A 16,536-nucleotide genomic window follows, 5' to 3' on the forward strand; every position below is an offset into this window, starting at 1 on the left:
TAACGACGGCCATGCTAGGAAGGTGCAAGTGCTCCAAGGTGCGTCAAGCGCTCGTGCTGGTGATTCGGAAAGGAGCCAACGAGGGGCAACCGCAGGCCGGCTTTTGTGTGAGTTCAGCAATGAATGAAGAAAGAGTCGAGTCGTGCTCAATCTTTACCGGTATGGGAGTTTTTTTCAGTGTATGTAGCTCTTACGAACATACCCGTAGGTGAACTGCTGACGGGGTTTGCGATGAGGAGCGATCCGAACGTGGTATTCGGGTGATTAGATCACTACCGCCGAAGCGCAAGCGCTTGGAGCAAGGGAACTGCCACGTATGGGTCCCAGACTAGCACCCCACCTCGCGAGCCGACGTTCTGGCTCAGCGAGGCTGCTGCGGAGCACTCGGGGCCGACGTTCTGGCCCAGCGAGGCCGCTGCGGGGCACCCGGCGGCTCGGTTCGCTCATCAGCGCAAACTCGGTCGAGCAGAAAGTAAGGTGTGTGTGTAAAGGCGGCGCGGCACGGTAAGGGTCGGCGGTAAGGCGGCGCGGCGGCAGCAGACGGCAGGCAGGACATCGGACGGCGGGACATACGGTACGGCGGGCGCGGCACTGTAGGAGCGGCGGTATGGCGGCACGGCGGTTACGGACGGCAGGGGGTACGGCAGGCTAAACGGCAAGGGCGGCGCGGCACGGAGGAAGGAGCGGCACGGTAAGGAACGGTGGCACGACGGCAGACCACAGCGGCGAAGGGACGGCGGAGCATTGGACGGCGGGGAAAGGGTCGGCGGTAAGGCGGCGCGGCGGCAGCAGACGGCAGGCAGGACGTCTCGGACGGCGAGACAAACGGCACGGCGATCACGAGGAGGTAGAAAGTCGGGCGCGAGCGGGCGGGGTGGCGGCGAGGCGGCGGGAGAGTGACGAGGCGAGGGGGGTGGCGGGTTGGATCACGAGGAGGTAGAAAGTCGGGCGCGAGCGGGCGAGGCAGCGGCGAGGCGGCGGGAGGGTGACGAGGCGAGGGGGGTGGCGGGCTGGATCACGAGGAGGTAGAAAGTCGGGCGCGAGCTGGCAAGGCAGCGGCGAGGCGGCGGGAGGGTGACGAGGCGAGGGGGGTGGCGGGTCGGGTCACGAGGAGGTAGAAAGTCGGGCGCGAGCGGGCGAGGCAGCGGCGAGGCGGCGGGAGGGTGACGAGGCGAGGGGGGTGGCGGGCTGGATCACGAGGAGGTAGAAAGTCGGGCGCGAGCGGGCGAGGCAGCGGCGAGGCGGCGGGAGGGTGACGAGGCGAGGGGGGTGGCGGGCTGGATCACGAGGAGGTAGACAGTCGGGCGCGAGCGGCGGGTTGGATCACGAGGAGGTAGAAAGTCGGGCGCGAGCGGGCGAGGTAGCGGCGAGGCGGCGGGAGGGTGCGGGCGAGGCAGCGGCGAGGCGGCGGGAGGGTGACGAGGCGAGGGGGGTGGCGGGCTGGATCACGAGGAGGTAGAAAGTCGGGCGCGAGCGGGCGAGGCAGCTTCCTGTCGCCCCCCCCCAAAACGAATCTGCGAGGCGTGGCCGCTCACGCGGCCCGATGGGGAGGAGGGGAAGACGTAGGGCGTGCTTGCGCGCCTTCCAACGGAGGCCCCTCCAACCCACCCGCGCTAGGTCTCGGGGGACGCAGGGGTCAGCCCCGCGCGACCTCGGGAACTAGCCGGGGCAGTCGGAGAAGTGGCAACTCCGTGCACTGACGGTCGGCCGTCAGGTGCACTGACGGTCGGCCGCCAGAAAACACGCCTCCGTGGCTCGGGTTACACCAATCCTCGCTACCCAACGCGGCCAAAGGATATCCACCTCGAGAACCTCGAGAACTCTCTCACACATGACAAGCGATCCCTTGAGCGATGAGAAAATCTCCACCACATCGAAGTTGGGCGCAGCTCTTCGCGCCATGTCTGTCTTGGATCTGCAGGGCGCTGTGCGCGTCCTCTCCGAGGCCGTGGGCGACAGCGACCTCGGCCGCCTCTGTGCGAGGCTGCTGCTGTCCGCAAGGGCGCCGCTCTCGCTGCTGCGTGGCCAGATGGACGCCGCAGCGCTCAGACCCCAGCTCGCGATGCTGGACGAGCTGCTTCGCGAGCTGGCGCGGTTGACCTCGCCGTACGCGGACCAGCAGAATCGGCCGATGCTTACCCTCCTCGCGCAGAAGCAGGCCGAGATGCAGGCGCTTCGCGCGCTGCCCCTCTCCTGCTCTCGAGCCCTGCTCCAGCATGATACCGCCTCGTCCGCGCACCTAGGGAGGTCTTCACCACCTGGCCTGGCACGCGCAGCGTGTCGGAGCCGGCGGAGTGTTTGGCGCTGCGCGTCAGCTCTTTGCCAATCTGCTTATCAATGCAGCGAACGTGGTGATGTGTATCTGCGCCGCCGCCGCCGCTGCACCCACCGCTGCTCTGCAGCCGCCCGCCGCGGCGCCGCCGTCCGCCGCGGCGCCGCCGTCCGCCGCAGCGCGTGCCTCTCCCAGCCTCCGGACGGCAGCGGCGGAGGTGGCGGCGGCGGCGGCGGCGGCGGCGGCGGCGGCGGAGGCGGAGGCGGCGGCGGCGGCGGCGGAGGCGGCGGACCAGTGGCTCAGGCGTTGCAACGCTGCAACACCTGAGCCGAAGCGGCCTCGGCGCCAGCCGACTCAAAGCAGTTCGACTTTCTAGTTCGAAGGACCTCGCATGATAGTGCGGCTTCGACAGGAACAGGGGGCTACGGCGAGCCGCCCTCGGATGCAGAGCTACAAAGGCGTATGCGATTGCACGTCCAGACTCTGCAAAATGATGATCTAAGTAGTAAAGCGGCGGATGATGCGGCGCATGCTCTCTGGCGGTACCCCCAACTGGGCAGGATTAGCGGCGCCTTGGAGGCGCTGCGATGGCATGAGTGCAGGACGGTGGCGGAGCAGCACGCGGCTCGCTTGCGGGCTGCGGACGCCGCGGAGCAGGACGCGGCTCGCTTGCGGCGTCTCATCGCTGCGCTCGAGCGGGAGACGACGGTAGATCCGACGAGCGATGCGGCGAAGGCAGCGGCGGCGGAGTTGCGGAGGAAATTGCCCGCGGCGCACTGTGCGCTCCCGGGGGGCGCACAGGGCGCCGCGTTCGAGGCGTTGCGCCAACACACACAGGCGGTGGCGGTGACGGAGGCGGAGCAGGACGCGGCTCGCTTGCGGCCTCTCATCGCTGCGCTCGAGCGGGAGACGACGGCAGATCCGACGAGCGATGCGGCGAAGGCAGCGGCGGCGGAGTTGCGGAGGAGGTTGGGCGGAGTGGGTCAAGGCGGCGTCGGGGGCGCACAGGGCACCGCGCGCGAGGCGCTGCTCGAGGTCTTTTGGATCGGCATGGAGGCGCTGCGTCAACACACGCAGGCGGTGTCGGAGGCGGTGGCGAGGCAGGATGTGGCTCACTTGCGGCGTCTCATCGCTGCGCTCGAGCGGGAGACGACGGTAGATCCGACGAGCGATGCGGCGAAGGCAGCGGCGGCAGAGCTGCGGAGTGTGCACTCCCGCCTCGCGCAGTGCCTCCGCACACTCCGTGTCCTCTCGCGCGCCCCGGGGGGCGCGCGCGAGGCGCTGCTCGAGGTCTTGGATGCCGGCGCGGAGGTGCTACTGCAACACACACAGGCGGCGGCGGTGGCGGAGGCGAGGCTGGAGATGGCTCACTTGCGGCGTCTCTGCGCGGCGCTCGACAACGAGGACCCGGAGAGCGATGCGGCGGAGGCAGCGGCGGCGGAGCTGCGGAGGAAGTGGAGGGGGTTGCCGAGGAGGAAGTTGAGGGAGAGCGAGTCGCAACGGCTCACCGCCCTAGCGGTCTCCGACTTGCGGCTCGTCATCCGAGCGGCTCTCGATCGTCATTGTGAGGCGGCTGTGACAGCACGTCACAACCGCCTCAAGGCGGACTACCTGACGGCCCTCGTGGTGGAGATGGAGAAGACCTCGACTGACGCTGAAGCTTACCGGGAGTTGCGCTCTGCGCTTCCGGCTGCGCCCTTTCCCGCGCACTTGGCTTCAGTTTGCGAGCGCGCATGGCGAGCACTGGATTCGTGTCCGCTTGCGACGCGCCGCCTCTGGCAGGCAGGCCGAGAGGCGCCGGGAGCGGCTTCTTTGGTGCAGGAGAAACCGGAGGGGTCGGCGCCAGGGCTGCCGGAGGAGAGCGAGGTGCCGACGGCGGAGGCAAGCGAGCGGGAGGGTGCAGACCTGGCGGCGAGGGTGCAGCTGAGCGGCGCGGTTGCAGACCTGGCGGCGAGGGTGCGGCTGAGCGGCGCGCCGCCGCTGCCGCTGCTGCGACGGAGCGAGGCGCCGCCGCTACCCCCAGACCCGTTGCCGTCGCTTGCAGACGCCGCCGCCCTCGCTCCCGCCGCACCCACCCGGCAAGGCGCCGACGCCGCCGCCCTCGCTCCCGCCTCATCCGCCTGGCTAGGCACCGTCGCCGCCGCCCTCGCCGCCGCCGCACCCACCCGGCAAGGCGCCGACGCCGCCGCCCTCGCTCCCGCCTCATCCGCCTGGCAAGGCACCGACGCCGCCGCCGCGTGTCGCTCATCATGGATATCTACTATCCGCCCTCCGGGGTGCCGGCGGCAGGCGCCACGACGCTGCCGAAGCTACAGGCGACGCTCACAGGCTCGCTGCACGCGCAGCCGGGCTGGGTCCCACCGGCTGAGGCAGCGCTGCGTCCCGGGCTGCTGGCCTCCCTCGCGAAGGAGGCTGGCCAGCGTAGCCAGCCGCTGCGGGAGAAGTGAGGAGCGTGGCTTCTCTCCATGTGAAGAGACAGCAGAACTCGTACTCGTGGGAGAACTCTTACTCGTGCGTCGTGGGAGAACTCGTCGCTGTGTGTGTCACACACTTCTCTACGCCGAACGCGTCCTCGGCCACCAAAAAGCTGTGGGTGAACTCGTACTCGTGCACTGACTCGGCCATGATACCTTCCCCGCCCGGAGGCCCAGTTTGAGGCCTGCTATCGTTCGCAGCCGAGCTCCCGTGATCTCCAACTAGGACGATCTCTAGCCAGCAGCGGGACGCACGACGCCGAGATCTGCTTCGAAGTCAGCGAGCTCGCACGCGCTCCCTGGCCGCCCGCGTGGCTCCTGGTGGGGCGGAGGAGTCGCCGATGCCTCCTCGGCGGCCGCTCGCAGCCGCTCGGCGGTCAGGTGCACCTCCATCAGCCTCGGTGCGCCGCGGCCGTCGCTCGGCCACCGCACGCTCGAGTGCCCTGCTGCACATCCTCGATGCCCGTGTGAGCGTCCAGTCGTAGCCGCGCCTCAACAGGCGCTCGGCGGCTCCCGCCGCCACTGCTGCCGCCATGACCAGCGCCCTCCACAGCCAGTCGCTTGTGCTCGCTCGAACGCCGATGGCGAGCGCAGCTGCTCTGCTGCTGGTGCGGCTATACGTGCGCCGTACCGGTGCTAGCTCACGGTTCGACCGCACGTCCTACCGCTGGACTAGCTGCAACTCGCGGCGGCTCGCGGCGGCATGCGCTGTTGATCGACGGCGGCTACCCTCGCTTGCGGCGCTACCCTCGCTCGCGACGCGGCCACGAACCAACTTGCCGCCGCCGCACTCCCGCCTCGCCGGCTAACAAACTGCTGTCTGTGGGTGTCAATTCCTCATCATACACCTAGAGGAGGCGGATCTCTGAGCGTTCGCGCGCAGCATTGTCGATGCACGTCTCTCTAGCTATCTATCTGGGCCGGGCACGTGCTCTTGGGCATGTCTCGGGCAGCACGGCCTCGCCATGGGCCTCGCCCTCGCTGTCCGCCTCCACCTCGACCGTGACCGCGACGGACTGGCCCGCCTCACTTCCCGCCTCCTCCGCCTCCGCCTTGTGGGAGGTGCGGTGGCTCTCTCCCTCCTCCAGGTCCGCCACCGCCCGCATCCGCTTGAGCGCGTCGTAGAGGAAGGCGACCTACGGGGGGAGGTGAGGGTAGACAGCATCTTGATAGGGGGGGATATGGTCCACCAAAACATTGATTTTCCAAGCCCCAAACCCAAACTGAATCTCGAGGAGGTTGAGAGGCGTTTTCGTTCGGCGTCTCTGCCGACGGGTGAGAACCGGTAGATCGCTCCTCGAGGCATGGAAGCGATGGATGTTTGCACTGCTCGGGGGCCTCAGGGCCCGGACTGCTTGGCCCTGGCGATCGAGCTGCAGCTGGACGCGCAGGGCGCCGCCGCCGCGGAGGCGGCCGTCGGGTCGCCGGAGGCCGGGGCGGGGGCGCTTCAGAGGGCCCCCGGCCGCGCCCGCGGCGCGGTGCGGCGGCGTCACAAATCCGACGGCAGAGCACCGGGACGCGGTCGGGCGATCTGAGGTCCAGTGAGGCGTATGCATTGCCCATCCAGGGCTATCACATGGACCTATCAACAGGCGCCTGCGGCGGAGCAGGAGGGCCCGGCGCACAACCCCCTGTTCAACTCACCCTCCACACCCCGTAACGCACGGGCTCTCTGCGGAGCTGGGAAGGGGACCGCCGCAAGCGACGTGGCGTGGGAGAGGTCCGGTGTAACGACGCGTGAGGAAGCCGCGACGCCGTCTTTAGCTGTTTAGCATGCGGATGCGCCGTCGGTCGGTGTCACCAGCAGCGAGAGTGGGATCGACATTGACGACACCAGAGGGAGCTCCCAGATCGGAGGCGCCGCCTTTGCGCCTCCGCTGAACCACTGCCAGGGCCAGGGGAGGTCCTGTGGAGGCGACGACGTTGGCGGCGGCGAGGGCTGAAAGACAAAGTAGGGCGAGCCACCCCACGCCCATGCGCACGGGGTCGCACGAAGTGGCTCGAGAGGGAAAGCGAGGGGCGCTGCGTCGAGGACGAGGCCTCGGTCGGGCTGGAACTGCGGCGGCTCGAGGCTGAGCTCCATCACGGTCACCGGGCTGCGGGGGCTGGCCGGGCTGTCCGTTGACTTCGACTCACCAGAACCGACCGCGGCGCTGGCGAGCGGCTCGGTCGTTCGCACGTTTGCACATTCGGAGGGGGCGCCCTCAGGCACGCAGTCGTTTGAGGCGGGCCCGACGCACAGGTGGCACTCGCTGTACGCGGGGTCGGAGCGGGTAGCGGCACCCTTGCGGATGAGAGGGGGCTTTGACAGCCCCTCCTCGACATGCATCATCAGAACGAAGGACGGCGCCTCCGTCGCCGTGTCCTGTGCTCCGTGCCTGAACCTGCGGTGCACACGGTCGCGAGCTGTCGCGTGAGTGAGCGAGGGGGGCGATCGGGGGGAGTACTGGATACACACAAGAGCGGGCAGCGCTCACCAGCACAGGTCGCCTTTGGAGCACTGGCCGGCCTTCCACCTGCGGGCGTCCATCGAGTGACGTCGAGGACAGGCGAGGGCGACAGGGCGACGCGAGGTGAGCCGTGATGGCGACAGGGGTGACGCGAGCGAGGGCAGGCGAGCCTGTCGCAGGGCGACCGCTTGTACTTGTCGGGGTTGAAGTTGGAGCTCCCGTTCTCCTTCCCTCCGCCGTGCCCGCCGTGCGTCTTGACGTCCGCAGACGACGCCGGCTTGCTGGGCGCACCTGCCGCCGCAAGTGCCGGCGGCGGCCGCGTTGTCGGCTGCAAGGGCGCTCGTCCGATTTGTGCCTTGGTCTTGGCGGCCTGCCTAGGCGGCGGCGTCGACGGCGCTTTGGAGGCGCTGAAGCGGGAGGCGCGTTGCTTCTCGCGAGCAGTGACCGGCTTGTACTTGGCCGCCATCTCGCGATGATGCGCCGCGAAGGTCTGCGGTGGGCGAGAGGCAAGAGGCGAGTAAGCTGAGAGTACCTCCATGGCTCGCTCGCTGGCGGTGCGAGGCCGGGCTGCCGGCCGGCCGTCGAGGCGGCACCTGCGGCAAGACGACCCTATCTTCGCAGGAAGAGCCTGGACGCGCCGCCGACGAAGCTGAGAAAAAATTAAGATTTCGGCGAAGAAGATCGTCGCTGCGGAGCACAACGCTGGGTCGGTTCGATGTTCTGAGCATACCGTGTGATTTTCCAGTGTATGTAGCTCTTACAGACGTACCCGAGGATTTTGGCTATGTTTCTGGACTAACTCGTTCATAATTATCGAAACGAACGTCCCGGAGCTGGCTCAGCCACACCACTACGTTGCGGCCACGAGCCGCCACCACCGCCGAGCTGGCGCCTCCCGATGGCCGCCGAGTGTCGTGCGCCACCCGCATGCGTCCTCATCACGCCTCAGCGCCGCGTGCAAAGGGCGGCGGCCTCGAGCGAGCAGCACTCGGTCGTCGCACCACAACACACCAGAAGAGCCGGCGGACCACAACACACCAGAAGAGTGGGGAGGCTCGTCCGCTATGCCGATTGTCCATCAACTATCTATGAGAGCAGAGCAGAGCTTGCGACTCACGGTCTACAGCCTGACATGTTAGTTCCGCCCATGGCGCTGACTCCGAGGCGGTGAGATGTGCCATCCATTGCCTCGCCCTCTGATGCCGTCGATGGCTTGCCTCGCCATCGCGTAGCGGACAGGGCGTGCAATGCCTCCGTAGGCGATAGCCGGCAGCGGTTGCGTACGCAGAGTGCATCAACCGGCGCTGTGTGGCAGAAGTGCGCTGCTGTGGTGTGCGCTGCTGTGGTGGCTCTCCGGCCTCTCGTGGCTGCGGGGCGAGACACACACAACACCCGCTATCAGCCACTCCCTCTGGTCCTTCATTCGCAGCAGCTGCAAAATGTGCATGGCAACACGTACTTACAACTGCAGGTGCCAATTACTCTCTTCTACTGCACCCCTCCCCCGCGGCGGCTGCGGCGCGGCTGAGGGCTCGGGGGCTCCTCGCCAGCCTGCCGGCCCCGCTTGCCTCGACCGCCCCGCCGCCTCTTCTTCTTCTCAATCCGGCCGGGCGCGACCAGCGACACTGCCGGGCGGCGCAGCACAGCGAGCTGCGCAGCGGAAGGCTGACGCGCATCGGCGTGGTCCCCACGCAACCACGCGAACGGGAGAATTCGGTGCAGCCGTCCCCTTTACCGGCCCGGTCTCGCGCCCCGGGGCAGTTCCGCTCATCACACCTGCCGCACTTGGCGCGGCAAGTGAGGCCTCGAGCTCACGGTTGCTTATCAGAGCAGGAGAGTCGCGTGTGTCGGCCACCGAGCTGCCGGGAGGCCCTACCCAGTCTGGGACGTCCGCACTGGGGGAGACCGGTCCTGGTGTCGGTGCGGCTGCCGCTGCAGCGCCACGTGTGCGACCAGCCGGTGCCTCTGCAGCGTCGTCGGTCGCAGCGGCACATGCTGTGCCTCTCGCACGGTGGCGTCTGCTCATGCGCGTCGCGTCTTGCAACCTACCAGCAGCGACGGGCAGCGACGGGCACGTGACAAGAGAGGCGCGAGTTCCGTTGCTTCGCGGCAAGAAAACAGAAAACATCCTGCTTTCATCTGAGCTTCTCTTGATTAAATATGATTCTCAACACGAGTGATTACGACGCTGGTCGCCCGACGACGCAGCACCAGCGAGCGGAAAACTCACCTCTCATGCCCAAGAGGACCGTGCCGCCCGGCCCAGATAGATAGCTAGAGAGAGGTGCATCGACAATGCTGCGCGCGAACGCTCAGAGATCCGCCTCCTCTAGGTGTATGATGAAGAATTGACACCCACAGGCAGCATTTTGTTAGCCGGCGAGGTGTCGCCTCGGCGAGCGGGAGATTTAGATTACCCACCAGATCACTGCGGCACCAGGACGGGCTGGTGGGCTCGGCTCAAAGTCGAGCGTGAGGGTGACCTCTCGGTCGCAGCCTCACGCGCAGCCCGTCAGCACACCTGTAGCAAGGCGTCCAGGACGAGATTACGGGCTGCGCGCTGCATATCTCGCTTGTGCTGCTGCAATGGGTTTGGGGGGCAACGGGCGCAAGAGGTAGGTGTGGCGGGTAGTGGCATGCGCCCTCGCACGCGATTTATCTGCCCCGGAGCATGCCCGTTCGCGTGTTGCCGTCGCGTACTCAACAGACATGAGTGACGCAGCTCTGTACATCCAGGTACGAGCGGCGTTTTGGCTGCCTGACGTGCAATGCGGCGCCATCGTGACGCTTCTGGCTGGCGGTAAGCCAGCAGTGACTTGCGGGCGGGTACGAGCTTGACGCGCGAGACAAGTCGCGAGGGTCCATCCGTGGGGTGAGGGCCGCGCGCGCCTCTTCGAGCGACTGCTACCGGCCGCTCCGCCCGGCACCATGGGGGAGGTGCAGGTGCGGGTCAGAGCGGTAGGACGAGTTGGTTTGGAGCGTAGGGCATCACATGGCAACGCGAGGGACCGCAGGTACGGCTATGAAGCGCGCCACGCCCACGGTCCATCCGCGACATGGCTTGGGTCGGGGCCGTCAACTTACAGGAGGGTCGTACGTCCTAGTTGGAGATCACGGGAGCTTCGGCTGCGAACGATAGCAGGCCTCAAACTGGGCCTCCGGGCGGGGAAGGTATCATGGCCGAGTCAGTGCACGAGTACGAGTTCACCCACAGCTTTTTGGTGGCCGAGGACGCGTTCGGCGTAGAGAAGTGTGTGACACACACAGCGAGACCGAGTGGTGATCTGTGATCTGTGAGGGTCCGCCCGCAGGCGCATTTTTATACCGAGGCGGTGCCCGGTGCCGAACCTGTCGGACCTTAAGACAGCATTGTACAGCCGAGGTCGCATGAGTCGGCGCTCTGGCTGCTGACGCAAAAGTACACTCGAACGGGCAAGCGCGTCGAGCGGAGGCGGCGGAGGCGACGGCGGTGACGGCGGTGAGGCGGCGACGGTGGCGGCGGCAACGGCGGCGGCAGTGACGAAGATGACGACGAAGACGACAACGACGAGAGGGAGAGAGAGAGAGGGAGAGGGAGAGGGAGAGAGAGAGAGAAAAGAGGGAGAGAGAAAAGAGAGCCAAAAAAGAAAACGCAATTTCAATATTTGAGAAGATTCCAGATCGGGAGCTCGGACCCACTTGACGAGCCCCACACATCGTGGTCGCTCTGCCACTCGTATTGGAGGTACGCGACTTCGCCGCGGCCGCCCACGGGCCATCGCTCGGCGCCTGAGCCCCTCCGCCCCGCCCGACAGACGCCTCGCCCCGTGCTCCTCCAGCGGCAAGCCGCTGAATGCCGGCCCACGTCCAGCCGCCGCCGGCGTCGCCGGCCGACAGCTCGCTCGCTGCCAGGGTGGAGGGGTGGGTGCAGTACTGTGAGTACTTTCACCTGCTGGACGCAGACATGCAGGCGCGCGAGTTCCCCTCCCCCCTTCCCGCCTCCCCCGTCTCGCGACGGCGCTCGCGCAGCACCATCAGCTCTCACCCGCGTCTGTTACCGCCGCGCAGAGAACAAACGATCTCAGCGCGCAGCGGTACAGCGCGCGGTCTGCGCGCGACGCCGACAGCCGGGTGCGAGCGACGGAGCACGACAAGTGCTTCAGCGGGATACTCTCCAAGTGCCTCGACCGCGACCGGCCGCTCGTGAGGCTCGAGGGGGAGGGGTCGGACGCTCTGGTGCGCTCCGCCGTGCAATCACCCGCCGGCTGCGACTGCCTCCGCACCACCCTCCCGCGGCGAGCGGGCGGAACCGCGCGACCGCTCCGGGCCGCGCGTGCGGCGGCGAACGCCGCTCGCCAGCAGCCCGGCCCGCCGCGTCCACCTCCGCGCCCCACCTCCCCTCTCGCAACCCCTCCACCCTCCAGCGCTTGAACGGCGGCGCTTGAACGGTGGTGGCGCCTAACCGCCCCAGCCCTCCCCCGCCTCTCCGATTCGCAGGTCCTCGACGACGGGAGCGGGGGCGCGGGCAGCCGGCGCGTCCTCCGCGACGCGGACCTCGCCATGGTCCGCTCCCGGATCCGCGCGGCGGCCTATTCTTCAAACCTGCGCGTCGCCGCCGAGGAGGGCGGCGGCGGCGGCAGGGCGGACGCGGGCGAGCCGCCGCTCGGCTTCGACGGGCCGGCGCCGCCGGGGAGGGGCGCGGCCAAGCACACCGACCCGTCCACGTGCGCCGCCGCCATCGAGACGCTGCTCTGGTTTGGGCTCGCCCTCGGCGAAAATGGCTCGCGCTCAGCCGACGGGAAGGTGCGCCCGACCACACCCCGCTCAGCCTCTACACGCACACTCCGCGGGCGGCCGCGCGCCGGTTTTGTGCTCCCGGCGCTGCCCGCCGCGGGTGGGGCTCGCGGCCGACGAAGCGTGCTGCGGCGCTCACGCGTTCACTGCCGGCGGCTCGTTCTGCCGCCAGCACGCCTCACCCCTCCCCCCTCTCTCCCGCCTGCCCGTGCAGGGAAAGAAGAGCAAGCAAGGGGCCGTTCCGCTGGCGGAGCTGTGCGGCGGCGCGCTGGACGACTTCGCGCTGGACTGCGCGCAGGCGATGCGCGAGGCGGGGCTCACTGATGAGGCCGCCGCCAACGAGGCACTCGCCGCCGTCACCGCACTGCAGAAGCGGCACATGCCGGTCATGCCAGCCGTCCCGGCGCTCGGCGCTGAGGGCGGCGCGCCGGCCAAGCCCACGCCGAGCCCGCTGCGGCGGGTCGAGTCGAGCTCGTCGCACAGCACGGCGACGACCGCCGAGCTCGACATCTCCGACTCGCCCGAGGAGAAGGAGCCCGAGCGCAAGAGCCGTTCTGGACGCTCGTTCCGGCCGCCGCGGATTTGGCGCGCGCCTCTCCCCCCTCCTCCCCGTGCCACCCCACGCCTCCACCGCCGCCCCCTCACCCCCGCCGCCCTCGCGCCTCCCGGTTGCAGGCCGTCGGCCGCGGGCACGCCCCTGCTCAAGTGGGAGAAGGAGCAGCAGCGGAAGAGCGCGGCGGGCGGCCGCAAGCGCCGCGTCTCCAAGGAGCTGGCGCCGACGGAGCTGTCGGCGGCGGAGGTGCGGTACGCGCCGCCCAGCCGGCTGAGCCTGGGCGACGACACGTGCTCCGACTCGTCCAGCGAGTCGGGCTCCGTCTCCGGCGTGCGCACCGTGAGCACCGCCGACCTACACGCCGACAACGGCTCTGACTGCGTCATGAGCGACCTCGGGCTGTGCGACGAGCGGCGCTCGTGCGACTCGTCGCCAAAGCGGCAGCACGTGGCCGTCCGCCCCGACCCGCGCGGGCCGGCGGAGCCGCTCATGCGGGCGGAGCCGGTGATGCCGGCGGAGCCCGTCATGCCCGCCGTCGCTTGCTGAGAGGCGCTGGCGGCTGGCCGGGCGATGGGAGGGAGGGGGGGCGGGAGCTACCGGGCCGCCGCCACCCCGGCCTTGTTGATCTAATGCCCGATATGGGAGGGGTGGGAGGAAGGGAGGCGCGGGAGCCACACCTCCTTCCCCCCCGCCCGCGCGCGACGATGGATGCGCGCGTCGAGTGCGCCGCACACGCAACCCCAGCGCTGATAGATGAGCGACGGCTGCGCCCGCGGGTCGCACCGCGCGCGCAGACCACCCGAGCGGACGATGGCTCGAGATCGTGGGTGATTCGCCCACCGGAACAACACTTTTGACACTCTCCTCTGTGTCGCGTCTGTGCTGCCCCCCCTAATTGTGGCGGCCGATCCCCCGTCTGTGCTGCGTTACGTCGCGAGGGACTGAGAGAGCGTTCTGTCTCTGTGCATGGTTGTCGACGTGTGCACACCCCGTCTGTGTTGTGTGCCGCGTCCAGATCTCATGCGCATCATCTCGGCATGTAAAGTAGACTGTAGTCTTGGCTATATTGTTCGGAACGAGGACTGTTCTCAAATGTCAAAAGCGCGTCAAGGTCAAGGCTCAAGCCACAAGCGGGCAGCGGCAGTCCGGCAGGCGGGGTAAACTAATATTCGTAAACCGGTAAAGCCGTGATCCGTGTTGCTGTGTTGGGGCCTGTTGGCTGTTGCGTGTACGGCTACGGGTGTAGGAAAAGAAAGTCCTGAGCGAGCGAGTGTGAGTGAGACTCCACTGCGTGTGGGGCTGTGTCACTGTGCAAAGTGGAGGCGGTCTCCTCTCTCAGCTCTCTCCCGGTCCACTTCCCGGTCCCGCCCGACGGCGAGCCCGTTCCCGGCACCCGGCGCCGGCGCCGCGGTAGACCGCCCACACTCCACAGACCCCAGAAGTCGGGCGATCAGTCACCACTCACCTCCCGCAGCGCGGTTCCGTGGCGCGGTGGGCCCTCCGTCGGGGGCGGTGAACGGGCACGCCGAGGCACTCCCGCAACCGCGTGACAGCGTGGCACCCGCGGCATCACGCCTCCTCCTCCTCCTCGCTCTCCTCCTCCTCGTCGTCGCGATTGAGCTCGCGGTTGTACGGCTGCGCCTGTGCCGCGCCGCCGCCGCCCGCGCCGCCGCCGCCCGCGCCGCCGCCCTCCTTGCGCCGCTCCTCGGCGCGCCACTCCTCGAAGCGCGCTCCGTGGGCGATGCCGAGCGGGTCGCCGCCAGGCCCGCCCATCGCTCCGCCGCCGCCGCCAAAGCCGAGCCCGAGCCCTCCGCCGCCGCCGAGCGCCGCGCCGAGGCCGAACCCGCCGGCGTGCCCCTCCGCCTGTGCGGTGGTGGCGGCCATCTCGCGGTCGAGGAAGCGGTCGTACTCGAGCAGGCCTAGAAGGTTCCTAGACGGTTCCTAGAAGGTGCCTAGGAGGTTCCAGGAAGCGGTCGGACTCGAGCAGGCCGGCGGGCAGGTCCAACTCCGCCACGCTCTCCACCACCTGCATGCGCATGTGCATGTGCATGTGCATGTGCATGTGCATGTGCATGTGCATGTGCATGTGCATGTGCATGTGCATGTGCATGTGCATGTGCACGTGCACGTGCATGTCCCGCCAGCGGCCTCGCGCCGGTCGGGCAAGGAAGCGTGACCCGGGCGTCTTTTTGAGTGTGTGTGTCTGTGTGTCGCTCGAGCGTGCCGTCATCATCTGTCCCGCGTCCACCCATGCCGCGCCGGTGTCCAGTCCGAGCCCCTGGCTGTGTGAGTGTGGCTGCGCTGGGGGTGAGAGAGAACGAGAGAGCGGCCGGGAGCACCACCTCATCCAGGAACTCCACCCGGTCCGCGTACACCAGCTTGTCCCAAAAGCTGGCCCGAAGCAGGTACGACAGCGCGAGCAGCGTCAGCCGCGTCGAGACAGCCGGGTGGACGACGGCGAGGGAGCGCATCTGCTTGTGGTACGCGTGCGGTACCATGCGGTACGTCGACACGAACCACCGCCAACCGAGCTCGTCCGGCTCGAGGTTGTTTGTCACCCACACGACCGCGTACTCGCCGCCCCGAGCGACGACGTGCTCGTGCATGAGCAGCAGCGCGTGGGCGGTGACGCGCTCAAGCGTGACGCCGCTCGCGCCGCCCGCCGCGAGCCGCGACGGGTAGAAGAGGAACACCGGACGGCCCGCGCGGTCGACGCAAGGCGCGCGCTGGACGGCGCCGAGTGCTTCGACGGCCGCGAGCGTGTTTTCGCGCCGGGCGGTGGCCGCGGCGGTGTAGAGGCGGACATACTCGCTGTGACCCGCGCTGGCCAGGCCCTGGAGCACCGGATCGGCGGGCTCGTTCAGATTTAGGGCGACGCTTCCGTCGGCAGAGCTGGCCGGCGCCATTTCGGAGAACACAGAGAAAAGAATTTAGACAGGGCAACTCTCTCTCACAGCAGACAGGCTCGACACAGGGAAAAGAAGAATAAGTTTTTTTAAAGGGTTGCCCGGCCGGGTTGCTGCGCAAATCTCGCGCTGCGCTAGGCCCAGAGCGAGTTCGCGCTGCGCTAGGCTCAGACGGCGTGCGCGGGCCGCCGGGGTGAAGGACCACCCCACCTTCCCACCACGCCCACCTCCTTCGGGCTCGGCAGCTTGTCGGGCTCTACCTCAGCCCTCAGCCGAAGCTGGGGCCGGTCCCGTAGGCCGTCCGTAGAGCCGAGAGAGCCCCCGCGTCCCGATGAGCGCGGATGAATTCGCGGGGTCGGCGCCGTCGGCGGTCCCGGGGGGGCGGGGCCGGGGGGCTCGCGGGGGGTGGCGTGCGGGAGCGCAGCATTCCCAGCCCTTGAGGGCGGGTTTTGATTAGTAGAACAGTCCCTTGTGTCGCTGGTGCGCTTGGTCCTTCTTTGAAGCTATTTATACACCCTCACGCTGGAAGTGGCGAATCGATGCGAGCGCGCCGCGTGCTCCACGCGCGGCGCGCTCGTATCGACTTGGAGTCCAACGCGCGCAGCGGGCGGGTAGCACCTCGGGAGCTCGCTCTACCCGGGATGCGGAGAACTGCCCACAGGAGCGAGAATGTTCGACGGCGAGAATCTATCTGCCGCGTCTGGCGTCTGGCGCAAAAGGTCGCGCAGTCGTCCGCACCTGCGGAGGCCGCCGCAACTGGCTAAGGTGTGGGTGTGGGTGGGTGGGTGTGGGCGGTGAGGGCGGCGGCTAGAGGGCGAGGGGCGGGGGGGGGGGAGGAGAGCGCGGCCGCAACGGCGGCGGGAGATGGGGGGCAGGCCTGAGGAGGGGGGAGGGGGGGTCGGCTGCGGCTGACAGGGGGTGGAGAGGGGGGCGGAAAAGGGGAGTACGGCGGCGGTGGGAGATGGGGCAAGGCCTGAGGGCGGGCGGGCGCGCGCGCGGTGGGGGGGGGGGGGGGGCCTGTAACGGCCCGGAATGCGCCCCGTACGGGTTACCCGCCCCGAAAAACGGGGGGAACGGGGGGGGGGGGGGCCAGAACCCTCGGGGGATC

General features: G+C 68.5%; 3 protein-coding genes across 3 annotated transcripts; 2 read left to right on the top strand and 1 right to left on the bottom strand.

Annotated features, from left to right (window-relative positions):
- Positions 1 to 1,900: 1,900 nt before the first annotated feature.
- On the top strand, positions 1,901 to 5,555 carry EMIHUDRAFT_215058 (hypothetical protein; the record flags this gene model as incomplete). The annotated part of the gene is made up of 7 exons (XM_005763560.1): positions 1,901 to 2,094; positions 2,244 to 2,351; positions 2,833 to 3,478; positions 3,605 to 3,898; positions 4,055 to 4,228; positions 4,752 to 4,879; positions 5,246 to 5,555. 7 exons carry the CDS (start codon positions 1,901 to 1,903, stop codon positions 5,553 to 5,555), a joined length of 1,854 nt encoding a protein of 617 aa, XP_005763617.1.
- A 959-nt stretch (positions 5,556 to 6,514) lies between these two features.
- Positions 6,515 to 7,662, bottom strand: EMIHUDRAFT_104930 (hypothetical protein; the record flags this gene model as incomplete). Its single annotated transcript, XM_005763561.1, has 3 exons — positions 6,515 to 7,130; positions 7,224 to 7,262; positions 7,382 to 7,662. 3 exons carry the CDS (start codon positions 7,660 to 7,662, stop codon positions 6,515 to 6,517), a joined length of 936 nt encoding a protein of 311 aa, XP_005763618.1.
- Positions 7,663 to 10,887: 3,225 nt separating this feature from the next.
- On the top strand, positions 10,888 to 13,619 carry EMIHUDRAFT_437718 (hypothetical protein). Its single transcript, XM_005763562.1, has 6 exons — positions 10,888 to 10,920; positions 10,991 to 11,145; positions 11,244 to 11,411; positions 11,673 to 11,978; positions 12,184 to 12,554; positions 12,645 to 13,619. The coding sequence occupies exons 2-6, from the start codon at positions 11,029 to 11,031 to the stop codon at positions 13,066 to 13,068; spliced, it is 1,386 nt and encodes a 461-aa protein (XP_005763619.1). The 5' UTR covers positions 10,888 to 10,920; positions 10,991 to 11,028; the 3' UTR covers positions 13,069 to 13,619.
- The last annotated feature ends 2,917 nt before the right edge of the window (positions 13,620 to 16,536 follow it).

Source organism: Emiliania huxleyi (genome assembly GCF_000372725.1).
Source record: "Emiliania huxleyi CCMP1516 unplaced genomic scaffold EMIHUscaffold_63, whole genome shotgun sequence".
NCBI classification, from domain to species: Eukaryota; Haptophyta; order Isochrysidales; family Noelaerhabdaceae; genus Emiliania; species Emiliania huxleyi.